Source organism: Physcomitrium patens, chromosome 25, assembly GCF_059467195.1.
Source record: "Physcomitrium patens ecotype Gransden chromosome 25, ASM5946719v1, whole genome shotgun sequence".
Lineage (NCBI taxonomy): Eukaryota > Viridiplantae > Streptophyta > Bryopsida > Funariales > Funariaceae > Physcomitrium > Physcomitrium patens.
In genome coordinates, this window is record NC_143434.1 from 2,706,256 (window position 1) to 2,720,501 (window position 14,246).

General features: G+C 40.6%; 2 protein-coding genes across 4 annotated transcripts; both read right to left on the reverse strand.

Annotated features, from left to right (window-relative positions):
* Nucleotides 1–420: 420 nt before the first annotated feature.
* Nucleotides 421–1,319, reverse strand: LOC112278288 (copper transporter 5.1). The gene has a single exon (XM_024511543.2). The coding sequence runs from the start codon at nucleotides 1,147–1,149 to the stop codon at nucleotides 706–708; it is 444 nt and encodes a 147-aa protein (XP_024367311.1). The 5' UTR covers nucleotides 1,150–1,319; the 3' UTR covers nucleotides 421–705.
* Nucleotides 1,320–5,858: 4,539 nt separating this feature from the next.
* LOC112278306 (mechanosensitive ion channel protein 10) lies at nucleotides 5,859–12,661 on the reverse strand. Of its 3 annotated transcripts, none has more exons than XM_024511578.3 (13): nucleotides 11,190–12,661; nucleotides 10,817–11,053; nucleotides 10,504–10,677; nucleotides 10,118–10,339; nucleotides 9,905–10,018; nucleotides 9,688–9,763; nucleotides 8,911–9,137; nucleotides 8,626–8,757; nucleotides 8,067–8,309; nucleotides 7,546–7,761; nucleotides 7,259–7,290; nucleotides 6,818–7,094; nucleotides 5,859–6,600 (listed from the first exon to the last, which is right to left on the reverse strand). In XM_024511578.3, the coding sequence occupies exons 1-13, from the start codon at nucleotides 12,108–12,110 to the stop codon at nucleotides 6,451–6,453; spliced, it is 3,021 nt and encodes a 1,006-aa protein (XP_024367346.1). In that variant the 5' UTR covers nucleotides 12,111–12,661; the 3' UTR covers nucleotides 5,859–6,450. The 3 variants fall into 3 exon arrangements, with proteins under 3 accessions (XP_024367346.1, XP_073387965.1, XP_073387966.1); XM_073531864.2 differs by having other exon boundaries at nucleotides 6,096–6,508; XM_073531865.2 differs by lacking the exon at nucleotides 5,859–6,600 and having other exon boundaries at nucleotides 6,989–7,094; nucleotides 7,546–7,643.
* Between the last annotated feature and the right edge of the window lie 1,585 nt (nucleotides 12,662–14,246).

Consider the following 14,246-nt stretch of genomic DNA (forward strand, 5'->3'; position numbering starts at 1 on the left):
CACTTATTAATTGTATTCATAAGGTATAGAAATTCATATGTTGCAATACATGCCTTGATATAGGTTGTTAAGAAAGTAGATGCTTTGTTTTTACTTCTCATAGTAATGAATGCAATGAAGACCCCCATTTGTGTTGAGTAATAATAACAACAATAAGCTTTTAATTTCGCTTCTATGACCTAAACATGTTTACTTTCAATAAATATTTTTTCACTGTAATTCACCTTATAATTCTACGTATATACATAGATGCATGTGGAATTTGAACATGCTGACCGTATCATTAGGATTGTGTACAGTCCCAGCAGTGATTATTGAATTCATCAACTGCGGATCGGAAAGAATCTTTCAGCAAAAGATATATCGACAAGAACAAAACCCTAGGGTGGAATTAAAGCTACAGAAACGGACTCAAGAACATGAGGATCGAAAGAGCTCAGCAATGGCTGTCGTGAGACTTGCGAATGCATCCATTTCTTTTTACAAACCAGCGTGAATCCACTGCGAGGGCGGCGTACCACTGAGAACCTGTTGTTCATGCGGCCTCGCATATAAATCTAGAAGCTGCAAATTATTTCTTTTCTGACATATTTTGTTACCTCATTGAGGGTACCATCTATCACACACAAATCTGAATCACAAGATTAATGATGCTGCTACAGCGGACCTAAGCAAGAATCTCTCTACTGGAATCTATCACGGTGCTCAAGCGCAGTCGCTGCCTGCGATGTCCGAGCTGCGGAACAGGAAGTGGCCGAGAGTGAGCCCTAGCACAATGGCGATAAATACGCCGCCGTTGAACGACATGGACGCGAGCATGAGCAAGTACCTTATCCCGACGATGACCCCAAACATCAAGGACTCCAACGCTCTCCTGGAGAAGCTCCCCTGAACTGCGCCTTTGTGATGAGAGCTTCTGAAGCCTCCGTCTTCTTCTGTTGGCTTCAACCCCAACACAAATCTCGATTTGACGAACGACAAGAACTCATGCAGCATGGCTAAGAGAATCACGATCAGCAAGGAAACGGCAAACCACCCCCACGACTGCACGCGCCAGAAGTAGAACAGGATCGTCACCTTCTTCCCCCAGTAAAACGTCATTTGCGACATTTCCATCACATGTGTCACTGGAGCCATTTGATGATCCATTTCACTAACACCCAACCGATTCTTACCAAGAACAAATGAACAGAAAAAATACCTCGTATCAATTTTCCAACAACCTCAGGGACACGCTCCAGGCACCTCAATGAGTACTGCAAGGTCATCAGCGAATGTGATGGGAGTTGATAGAGTTGGTTGATCTAGGTGGTTTTCATATCTGTGCTTTGTACTGCAGTTCGCTCGGAATTGTGCGTTTAGCCTGAAAGTATGAGAATCGTACTTCAGCGACAAACTGGATTACGCTACGGGAGCCTCCGTGTTTTGAGTGTTTGTAGTGATGAAAGCTAAGATTCTTCGACTGTACTGTCGTTTGGCAGTACCAAGTAAGGATTGTACTGCGGTGGGACTTTGTAGTACGATTGCTCCCCCGAAGCTCGCAGCAGGCACACTCCGCTACGTTTTCGGGCTTCACTCGAGCCGAAGGGTGATGATCGTAACCGTTTTGGTGCTGTGTGAACACCGATATTTTGAGACCCGGCAGAGGGCTGTGTGAACTGAGATATTAAAATCTAATCTAAATATAGAGAATTGTTAAATCAACCCACCTTTTTGCATAATCGACCCACCTCAACATGAATCACACATGAGAAATCCAGCACCCTCATGCAAATCAAGAGTTGAGTGCCCTCTCAAGGCCAACCAAACCCGATACGCGAATGGATTCTACACATTACGCTGCCATTGACCTGAAGGCACCAATCTGACACGAGAGAATCTGAATTACTCGGGACTGACGAGGTCTAGCCACAATGCAGAGTCACCCTAGATACCCTGCGCTACCTTCCATTCACCCCACCCCCTCAAACCTGTGATTGACTCTGCTTCCAGCACAAGGCTTTGTGGCACCACCCCCAGAGGGCTGCCACAGAGCGAGATCATCAGTATAGTCTTTCATCAACGCATCTCCACAGCTGGACTCAGCATCGCCACAGTGTCCATGCGTCGATTTTGTAAAAGGGTGGGTCAATTTAAAACATGACTTCAATATGTGAATTGTTCTCAAAACCTTAAAATATTAAAGGTTTATAGATTAAAATCATGAAAACATGTTTTAAACATAGGTTTTTGACTCACAGTAAAACATGAAGGAATAGTGTACTCAATAAGATACATACATGTATATGTATATGTATATATATACGTACATACATGGAAGTTTTCATTTCTAATTAAACATAAATGCCTATATTTTCTTTTAATTTGTATTACATATATATATATATATATAGAGAGAGAGAGAGCGAGAGAGAGAGAGAGAGAGAGAGAGCGAGAGAGAGAGAGAGAGAGAGATTAGATATGATGCTGAACTTTTTCAAACCATTATAAGTATGTAAAATTGTGTAGTCATTTTCATCAACATTTTGGTGAATTTTATCATACTTGTGATGATATTGTGTGTACTTTATTTATTTATTTATTTATTTATTTATATTATAAGTGTCTAATATCATCAACATGAAACATTGCTTTCATAAAATCTTACATTCGTTGCCAATTGCAGAGCAACTTTGATCTTATTATCTTTGTTAGAAATCTACCACCTTTATTGTTTGGATGCCTTTTTGAGGTGGTAGACAATCTATTTAGAATAGTACATATTTTTTAATTAACACCAAACAATCATAGATTTTGTAAGGATTAATCATCAACAAAAAAAATCTTATTAAAAAGAACTGTATTAAATAATAACTAAAATTTATTACAATTTTTGAATTTAATCATTTAAATGTTGAGACTGAACTCTTGGCCAAATTTATTTGTAACAATATTGGTCATGTTTATACACAACAGGATCCTTTTTTTTTCAATTGTAGTTATCATCTACAATTTAGTATATTTCAATTTCCAGAAGCAAAAAATTAAATGTGCTCTAAAATTTTGAGCAAAACTATTCAAATTCAATTCCATGAATTCTTAGGAGTAACATGCTTTGTTTCTAATTTAGCCATTCGCATTATTTCGTTCTCTTTATATTAATTCTATGAATATGAAAATCCATGAAAAAATATTGATGTTGTGTGTTTTTAATTGTCGGCTCAGAATAGCATCAGAGAACACCAGGTGCGGAATTAGGCCCCATGGACCTAACACCGTGTACACTTAGCTCGTTTCCACCGTGGACCTGTCCCCATCCACCCTCCCCCCAGGTGGCGGGCAAGAGAGGGCGGGAAGAAGGAGAAGCGCGCGAAGCCAATCTCATTCAAATTTGCAGAGCACATTAAGCAGACGTTAACAATAAGTTTCTTCCATCGTCCACGTGGTTGTGCAATTTGAAGTGATGAGCAATTGGAGTTGCTAGCAGAGATCGTGAGTCTGTTTCTCTGGACTTGCGGGAAGTGAGAATTGGTGCCGAGGCTTCTCTAGAGGGAATTGTGTAGGAATTGGACTCGGATGAGGATAATTCGGCGTAGGATCATTTGGCTTCTAATGACCAGGGAGTTGGCCGTTCCCTAGACTTTTTTTTTTTTTTTTTTTTTTTTTTTGTCCTTTTCCTTTTCCTTTTCCTCCGAGGTTGATAAGTCTATATTATATTGCATTGAAATTGCTGGAGTATTGCTAGGGACACATTCGGATGTAGGCGGGGGGATTGGATGTAGGTTGCGGTTTCGAGAATTCTGAGGCTGTAGAGCATAAGCCTCTTACGAAAGTCTCAGTAAAGACAATTACTAGGGTCGTGTTCAAAGATTAAAGAGGAGATCATGGGGAAGTCGAGTGTACTTGACAGGCGCAAGTGTCATGAAGGGGCCTAAAGCATAAGATAAACAACTTTGTTTAATCGATAGGTTTTTGACGTCCGGATCGTCACTTCAAATTTGACTGGGGCTGTCTTAAGTTACTTCTCCCATCATGCGAAACTATTTTTCTTCAGAATGATGGAAGGAGTCAGGACGAAGCGTTGGAGGTTTTTCAAACTGATGCGTGAGAACGGGAAAAAAGTGTATGTTTGTTCCAGATTTTAGTAGCGAGAATAAAAAGATGAATGGACAACCTTCTAATTAACATGTAGGGAGGTGGTTGTGAGCCGGGTGACTACACATTCATGACCTTGACTATGAGGGCAAGCAAGGCCAATTGCGCTGACTATGCCGCGAAATCTTTCCAGACAATGTTGAAGAATTGGGGTTCAGCCTGTAAAATGAACTGAAGTACGAGGATGCTGCATTAGCACTATGGTGATGTTGAGGAAGCATGGATATGAAGTTGAAGCGTCCGAGCATGCGGTTACCACTCGTACCCCGCTCAGTAACATGTGCGAACTTATTATCGCACATGTTGCAGAGCGGGGTACAAGTGGTGGCCGCGTACTCTGCTACGATTGCAGTTTACACGCGTGACGGTTTGTTTGAGTAAGAGCAAATAATGAATGATATGAGGAACAACGAGCTAGCGTCCAATAGACAACTGTGGAGAAGCAGCTGAAAAACTAATGGACAATAGGGTGTAATCAAGGAAGCGGAGCACATAATGGATACAATGGAGAAATTAGGTTAGAGTATAACGTCGAAATACCTTGAAGCGTGTCACACGCCCATGAATCAACCAGTAGACCTTGTCTGAAGCTGCCCTTGCTTAAACCCTAAAACAACCATTCTTCCTGTAGAAAAATTCCAAGCCCATTTCAAGCCCACTAATGATTGGTAAACTTTATAAGGATAAAGTTGGTGGTTTAGTGTGATGGAAGTGGTGGTTTAATGTGTTTTTATGGACGGTTTTGGCCAATTGTATGTGTTGGTTCAGGGGCTCAAAGTGTAAAACCCTTTCAAATTTTACATCAATTAAACCAATACAGATTTTGTAATTTTTTTTGTTTTGAAGCACATCAGAACCTTGTTTCTCCACCAATCCCCCCCGAGATAGCTGAAATACCTAAAGTTGTTGCTTTAAGGTATTCCGACGTTAGGTGCCATGCGTCATGACTTCATGATCTTTGCAAATGGAAATGTAGATCTGTGCAACAAATCGGATTGTCTGGTCAAGAAGATGAAGAAAGAGGACCTTGACCCAGACGAGGTCAGCTTATTTCTGGACACTGGTTGGGTTGATGACACGGAAAGCTGTGGCACTTTGGTACGCGTTTACTTGAGATTAAGCATACAGAAAGGAGCCTTGCGAACATTTTCCACCATGCGCGAATCTGGTGAGGTGCCGAACGGTTACATGTGCCGCATTCTAATCTGTGCACGTGAAGATGCAATGTGTGTTCAAGAAAAATCAGATTTTTAAGTATTCTACATTGGTGACCTCATGCACTTGATGAATGTCCATGGGTTCATGACCGGTAATAAACTGAAGGACGAGGACTGTTGTTTTCTTATAAAGTTAAGTAGTTTATCAGGAGGTCGAACTATTCCATGTAATCAATCATCGCCTAAACCGTGTTAAAGTGGCTTACTTCCGCATGAGTATCGAAGAGAGAATTGCAGGCTCCTAGGGAACCTCATTGACCTGCATTCTACAACCTTCTAAGGGCGGCCTCCACACTTGGAAAATCTTTCGCTTTGAGAACTACTTAACCTTAAAATCTGATTAATTCGTATTTCCGGCACATGCCAATATAATCAGTACCGTATTATATGAACTTCAAAATTCAGTCTTCAAATCACCCACTCCAATTGGGAAGAGAAGATTTTGCTCTTCAAGTTGATCTAACGTCGACAGTCCCTCATGTGGCTGTTATTGTAAGGTGGTATAGGTAAGGCGAAATTATTCTTTAAATTTATTTCCAGATTTCCCACAACAAAAACAAAAAATTCTCAGTGATTTTAAATTTCTGTTCACCATATTTTGAGGTTATCTGTTTTTAGTAATGTCAAGGTGCAACTCACCATCAGACATAGCAAGTCGGACAATTATCTTTCTGCAATTTTTGCTGGGATATGACGACAGAAATGCAGATTTCATGGGGGCGAAGAAGACCATTTAGTCGTGTCTGGGTCGAGATTTCTGTGTTGACGTAATTGTCCTCTTCCCAAATCATAACAACGGTTCATGCTGTAGATCTAACCATCCAGCACTTTTCTTATGTCTGTTCGAGCGTCTCTTCTGAAGCCTACTCTATTTTTGTTCATTCTTTAATCGTCACAGTAGGATGCTATGGAAGTATTCGTGGCAAATCATACTGTGCAATTCAAAAGTTATAGGACAAAAAATCCCTTTGTGTTCAAGTCTTAGTGACTTCATCTTTTTGTGATACTTACCTTCGAAGCACTGGCAGGAAGAGGGAAAGTCGGCACAGGCCCCAAACGTAGGTGTTAATCCAAATCTGTCGATGACAAAAAGGTTTTTTCACAGACGAGTGTGGGGAACGTCGAGAAGAGGGATCCCAGTTACAGTAATCTCCTGCCTGGGTAGCATAAAGCCAATCTTTAAGTCCTCCATACATGTCTTCATGTGCAATATCATGTTGCTACGACGCTGCCACCTTTCACCAGACTCCTATCCACCACAAAATTGCGGAGAAAACAGTGAAGTTTGCAAGTTTCCTATTTGGCTTAACCATCAGGTCAAAGTGATCGTTAATCTGTGTAGTTTATGACACTACAGAAAACAAGTTGAAAAGTATTCAATGGTGGATAGTTGACGTTGCAAGGGCATATAATTCAAGCATTGCATTTTAAATCAGTTCCACAAGCCGATGGCATAGATGCCTAACCTGGAAGTTCATGTGATGCTGCATCCAAAGAGCCATCTTCATGCGATTGCTGTCCTCAATATCTTTGCACACTAAACGAAACGTAGGATACCAGTACTGTGGCAAACTCTCAATATACTTGGTCATCCTCTCCTTCAAGATTCCTATTTTCTCACATGGGGTACTTGAGTGAATTTGAAATTCTATGGCATCCCATTGGTCAGGGCTGCGGTAGAGGTTGGAGATTGGTTTTGATGCCAAAACAGAGTTCGGGTAGTAGACTTTCTCATTCGAACCACTGTACCAATACACGAATTTTGTCAGGCACGAACATGTTGTTAAGAAAGCGACACGCCACGTACTTTTGAGCAAGATTTAATAAATCGACGAGCATTTTACAAGAGATGCTTCCAACAAATCAAGAGCAATTTACAAATACAACGCTATAATTATGTTGAGTACCTCAAGAAGATGGTGTTGAGAATGTTCATTTCCTGCAGATATAATATTAATAAATGAAAAATCAGCATACATTTAGGAAGTAATAGCCAGGTCTCAGTTCCTCCCCTCCTCACATTAAAACTGATGATCATGACGCTTTTTAAATATAGATGATGCAAGCAGATCATATTAACTGAGAACTAAATGGATTACACTCGGACAGTTTCAAGTCTGGTTCAATATGCACGTTCAAACAGCAATTTCTGCGTCAAAATATAAAGACACACTATTAAGGGGTCAAGATGCACCTCAACAACCAAGGAAACGTTGTCAACATTAATCCGGTCACCCACATCAAAAGGATGCATAATGAAGAGGAAGATGAGGGACTCAAATGTGCTCCTTGCTGCATTGCCGAAGACAAACACAGAAGGAAGCAATATTGAGGAGAAAGCAACCAATAGCTTCTGCGTGTTGACTCCCATGATGAGAAAGCAAATCGTCAACAAGATGGCCAACATAAGCTGCATGACTTTTCCAACAAAAATGTGAGATCCTGTAATGACTTCTTAACCTGTAAGGCGTGAAAGTGGAATTCCAAATGTTTAGCTAGCCATGAAAATATGATGATCATTACCAATCTTTATACTAGAAGATTTTTTTAACCTCAAGTATATAACCAGAGTCAATTTTGTTTGCACTAAAATCAGCAGCCCGAATTGTAAGTGTTCATCTATGGAACCTACTCCTAGAACAGTGCTCGGGAACCTGAAGGATGTTCTTGCAACAAGTTTGTAAATATACATTATGAGTGAGTAAGTACACTTACAACATCAAGGACGCGATGAAGTTTGGCAACTACAGTGCGGTTATCACTAAGGGTCAGGGACAATGCCTTGCGCTCCTTGTAGACACTAACCACCCATTGCATAAGGCCCTTTTTCGAAATATGTCCTTGATCAGTAACCTCAAACAAGCCAAATGCCTTCGCTGCCTTGTCCTCGGGCAAAAACTCCGTGAAATTATCTAATGTCAGGTACTTCGCACCTGGGTCGGCCATGTTGTAAAAAATCTGTGACAAAATCATGGTTACTAGATTTCCTCAATTGATATAGAACACACAGGAGTGAGATACCGTGACTGTAACCTCTTCTTAACCACAGATTGAACAAACTAATGCCAGTTGAGTCGAAAATGTTTGCACTGCTCAACTGGCTTGTTTGATGTAAATAAGGCTCAAGATTGAACAAAATCAGGGTTTTCAACTTGGTCACTAGAAAAATGTTTCTCAAATACCAGTCATGAACGTCTGCAGTAGACAAAATCATTCAAATAAAACTTTCTGGGATGCCTATTCAATTTACCTAGTCAAAAAGAAAGATGCACACCTGCTTAGCCGCAGATTTAGCTTGGGCTTCACTATCAATCTCCCAATCGGCTGACAACATCGATGAGAACGTCGACATGTTGTGGGTTCGAACCAGCTTCATCAATTTCTTCAAGGTCCACGGTGACACTGACTGAACCAGGAGGGGCATGGCAAACCCGTTATCACTTCTATGAATGCTCAAATATGACAACTGAATAATGCAGTAATTCTTTTAGAATAGTTTACACAAAGAAGGAAAACGACAAGAAAATAATACTGAAGAATTTAGTTTTTAGAAACTCACATCAGAGGTCAATCCTTGTAACTTATCCTGTGCAATGATAACGGCTGGCTCCACAGTTTTGCCATCAATTACAGCTGGAAAACCAAGGTAGCTAGCCCTAGCCCTGGAGGTTTGTAGACCTGCTGCAGGACTAAAACCTGTGCCAAAATGGCCATCGTTGTTGCTGGTTGGACCTGGATGTGATGAAGTTTGCGCCGTACTTGAGAATTGCATTGCAGGAATGGGAGCTGTAAATGAATAAAGAAAATTCTTCAATCAATAGAATGTGCTGCATCCTGTCTAACCAATTTATCTTGGTAATGTCCTCACATTTAGTAGATCAGCGTTTACCAAGCAATCCTACAATAGCAAATCAGACTTACAAACCAATTCTAATGGATACACCAATTATCTTTTACAACATCGCACATTGTATGAATATAAGGACTGTTCATTCGCAACATTCATATACTAGTTGCTCTCCAAAAACCTCTCATCAGTGCAGTTAATGCCACATGACACTGAGAATCCATCCGTACATTGCACCACGAGATTTTAAACTACCCATGCACCAAGTACTGACTTGACCATATATGGACATCTTTTGATGACTTTGTGCCCTTGATATCTATCAAACGCCGTTGACCAAGAAGTATCCAAAATCGAGTTTGTTCTTCTGATGAACTGAGAGATACGAAGACAAAGTAATATTAATTTGTTAACACAGTGCGCTTAATGTGATACATTTATTCATCGATTACAGAATGTGACATTAGTGTGTTAACACATGTGTTTTACCTGGGGATGGTGGAATAGGATCTAAACCCCGTTGAACAACAGGAGCATGAGAACCGTTGATATTTATTGTATGCTCCTGGCCCCGATACCACAAAGATCAGATTTAAGTTTATGTTTTCAATAGTTAAATTGATTGTCCAATTAAATTCACACACTAGGTAGAAGAGAATCAGAACTAAAGCTTAGCGATATAAAAAGATATGCCTTATTATCGTACCTGCGTTTCCAACTCTGAAGCCTTCAAAATTTTATTAGCTTTACTTGCTTCTGACGAGTTAGTACGATAGTACGTTCGTCCAACGGCAGAATCTGGCTCCTGGTTTACAGGTTCCTGTCGGCCATCACAAAGACTTGAGTTCTAACTCTAGTGCGCATAGAAATGGGAAAATTTAGAGTTCCACCAAGATCCTAGTCATTTGCTAATAATTACCCGTTTGACGCTGGTTTCAACTGCCGGCCCTGTACCATAACCCCAATAGTAGTCGTCTTCGAATGATTTTGGTTGCGATATCGTCTCTAAAACGTATTGATGAAACAAGCAATCCTGAATCCTATCAAAATAGGCTGCACGATGAAAGCTATTGGCTGCGGTTTTAACAAATAAAATTTTTGCCATCCACAATACTGACGCGGTGAAAAAGCACCACAGAATCTGTTCCCAAAATCCCAACCAGTTCCCACGTTAGTTGCCGGCCAAGAATGGATTTGGTTGAAACTAACATTATTGCTGAACATGCCAGATGCAGCCAATCGCAAACTCTAGCGTCAACTAAGACACAAAGATAAAGCTTGTGTTAAGGAGATATATAATTGTACCTTTGTGATCACAGGAACGGTATTTTGATCGGTATTGTTTCTGAGAATGACCTTCCAGGTTCCAATGACCAGCGCCAACCATATGCAGTTTTTGAAAGAATGCCTCAATCCATAGACAAAGTACAGAACTCGGCGTTTGAGTAGGAAATGACGTTCTATCAAGAAAACAAGGAGCTGCCCACAATTCCATGAATCCCGTGAGTTATGTGAATATAAGCAGATGCAGGTGATTTGTATCATTTAATGTAGGATGAGCTTCTGCAATGGTCACAGCTCTTTCTAAAAAGGAGAGGATGAAAATAAAACACTATACCTGGACTGCCCAACCAGCGACGAGTCGACCACATGTCACCACAAGTGCAAGAGTAAGCCATTGCCATAGAATGATGTTATACCAATGAATGCCTTTCATAGATGGTATACGGACAGAACACGCGAGGAGGACACACGCAGTAACGAGACAGGACCACTGTAATATATGAAGCCGGCGGTTGCCCGTCTTCTTCCATTTCTTGTACTTTGGAATGGACTCGTCATCCAAAGGATCAATCTGCATCACCGGGGAGGTTAACATATTCATGTTTGTAGTCTAAGCAAAACGCGTCTAAAATATATTGAACGTTTCCTTCAAAATTAAAGCTGATACGCGGGATAAGCTTAAGACTAGCTTGTTTCAAGGGATCTACCTCTTCTTCTGGAGGCGGGAAAGGATGTGGTGTGGCTGCAGAACCTCGAGGTGTGAAGAGCGCGGATGCCATGGACCTGAGCTTTCCTGGTGTAGCTGCAGCAAATGAGGCAACGTGGCTCAAATTTCCAGCCACTGAAAATTTTCGACTAGTAGGCATACCCCTGCTTGTCATAGGCGGCGGATATTCTTGATCTGGGCTGTTCCCGAAAAGACGGCCCCTGGAAACAAGAGCACTGACTGCGGGCGTCATGGGAGGAGGGTCTTGAAGGCGTGTTTTGAGACGAGTCAAGGCCCTGGGTGGCTTCTTGTTCATCACAGTGTGTGCAACAAACGAGGATGGCGTCATAGTAGGTGACGCTCTCCGGCTGTCCTCTTGTTCGCTCCCATGCGGTGATGGTTGGGGTGACTGTTCAGTAGGCAGTGTCAAAGCTTGAAGAAAAGGCTTCCGAGGTGCCTTTAAAATCGGCGGAGGCAGAACTGCGGCAACAGTTTCAATTGGGAATTCGAACTTGTCAGGATCCGGCTCATCGCGAGCGCGTTGGGATGCAACTGAAGATGATGCAGCACCAGTAGCTTCCATCCATACCCGTCCCGGCCTGCTAGTGGTTCCTTCATCGTGCCCTTCATCGTCTACTGTCGAATTCTGCGAACCTTTGCTCGCTTGAAGAATATGCGCATCCTGTGCACCAACCGGTGCTGGAGTTATAGTTGAAATTTGAACGCGAGCTGCATTACTTTTCATTTCATCAGCGGTCACCGAGTAAGACATAGCTTGCGACATCTCCTTGCTCACGTAAGACGTAGAGATATCATCTGGCGCATGCTGCATGGCATGAGCACCTGCCAATTGTGCGAACTCATCCTCTTGTGCCCCCTGCACTACCGCCTGCGCTGCAACAAAATCTGACGGATCACCCATCGCAAATCTACCAATCACAACCACAAACCCTTCCAAGCTCACTCAGCATTTCAATAAGCCTTCCCTCTCACGCATAAACCTCCGAACCTACACATCCTGTTCAACACAACCAACCGCGACTCGCAGGAATCAACACCACGATTCACGACCTCTACACCACCCCGCACTCAAACGCCGCCAATATATTAGCACTCCAGGCCACATCCACGCGACTTTCATAAACCTCCACGAAACAATCTGCGGTTGCACACATTGACATCGCAAAGCAACCTTCGCCTCCGTCCCCTCCTATCCCGACCTCCGCAACGCCTATGGAGACGTCATAAGCCATAGTCCTGCGCCTAAGCTCCTTCATCATAACCTGTGGAGCTCCGCCATCACGGCGATCGTAACGCTCAGACGAACCAGCCCCGGCGGAGCATGTGGTTGTCTCTTCCAATTCCAGGGGGGAAAAAAGGCCACGGCGATGCAACTGGAAGGCGAATTGGCGGAGTGGCGACGGCGATGGCGAGGTCAAGAGAATTAGGGCTGCGAGGCCGAGACTTCTTCTTCTTCTTCTTCTTCTTCTTCTGTTTAGGCTTTCCTTCCCCTTCGTTCCTATTCCTTGCTTGGTTTCATTGTCCACAAGCAGGGCTGGCTCCATTCCTTCCTCCCCCTTGGAACACTAACTAACTGACTGAGTGACTCTCTTGGGCCTCCTTCCCTTTCAGCTGACATATATAACGTGGGCCAATCGAGGGAGGGTGCTGTAGAACGCGTTCACACCTACACAGACAGGAATGCTCACAAGGTCAGTACATACACCACAATATATATATATATATATATATATATATATAGTGTGATTATTTAATTAATATTTTTCTATAACAATAATAATAATAATAATTTAAAACAAAAATCTGCAGTATTCTCAAGTTTTATCTGGGTTGTTGTTGTTGCTGTTTTTGCTTTGTTTTTGCTTTGTTTTGTTTTTTTTTTTTTTTTCATCTTTTTGGACTAAATTTAAAGCATGTGAATTTTGAGCATCATAATTATATCATAAAAAAATAACAGATTTTGCACAGCTTTTGTGCAACAAAAAAAGATTGATTTTGGAGTTTTAAGTAATGATAAGCAATTTTTATTGATCTAGCCACATCAACTTTAGTATTTTCTTTTTCATAAAGCTTACATCCAAATTATTTATGGTAAACATATCTTTTTATTAAATCTTACTAAAAAAATTTAAAGCAAAAATTCATATATATATAGTAATCTTAAAAGATCAGAATAAAAATCCAAACACAAGATTATTCATGTCTAGTAATTGATATCATAATTAGCGCAATATGTTTTTATTCCATGCTTGAATTTTTATTCAACTAAGATGCATTTATTTCATAAAAAATATTTATATTTATCTTACTTATTTAATTTATTAAATTAATTATATCTTGCATGTAAAACCAAACAAAGATGGTAGTAGATCAATTTTTTTTTCTTGTACAAATCATAAAATATCTTGTTAGTATTTGCACATTGTGTTTATCAAATATAAGTATTGATTTTTATATATATATATATATATATATATATATTTGGATAAATTAATACTTATAATTAGGCCTCTTTAAACTAAGGCTTTCTTTGAAATATCTAATTTAGCTTATTTTAGGATTGCAGCTAGGTTTTATTTTAGATAAATTAAGAATGGATGAAATTTGTCTACAAAATTATCTAAAAGCATCCATCCTCATCAAATTTGACAAACTCTATCAATTATTTTAGAATGTAGAATAGAATAAGAAGTTCGTGAGGCATTGCCAATATCCATCCTTCTCTCACCCAGTTATAGAGAAGTCAGATTTGTCAATACTTGTGTTAGGAAAAATGGAGGCCAATCTGCCACAAAATTTTTGAAGTTGTGGAAATTGGCTATTGCAATGAGCTCATTCAATATGAAATTCTATTTGCAAATTGGAGCACTTGTCAACAGTGTCTTTGAAGGTTATTTTTTTTGCAGTGTTGTATTGTGTAAAGTCTTGCTTGAGAATGAGCTGGGCACTTGGTTGTCGAAGGTACAAGAAATTTACAATAACAAGTCCTCATAATTCTAATAAAAATATTCATAAATTAAAATTAGAGCTTAACAAA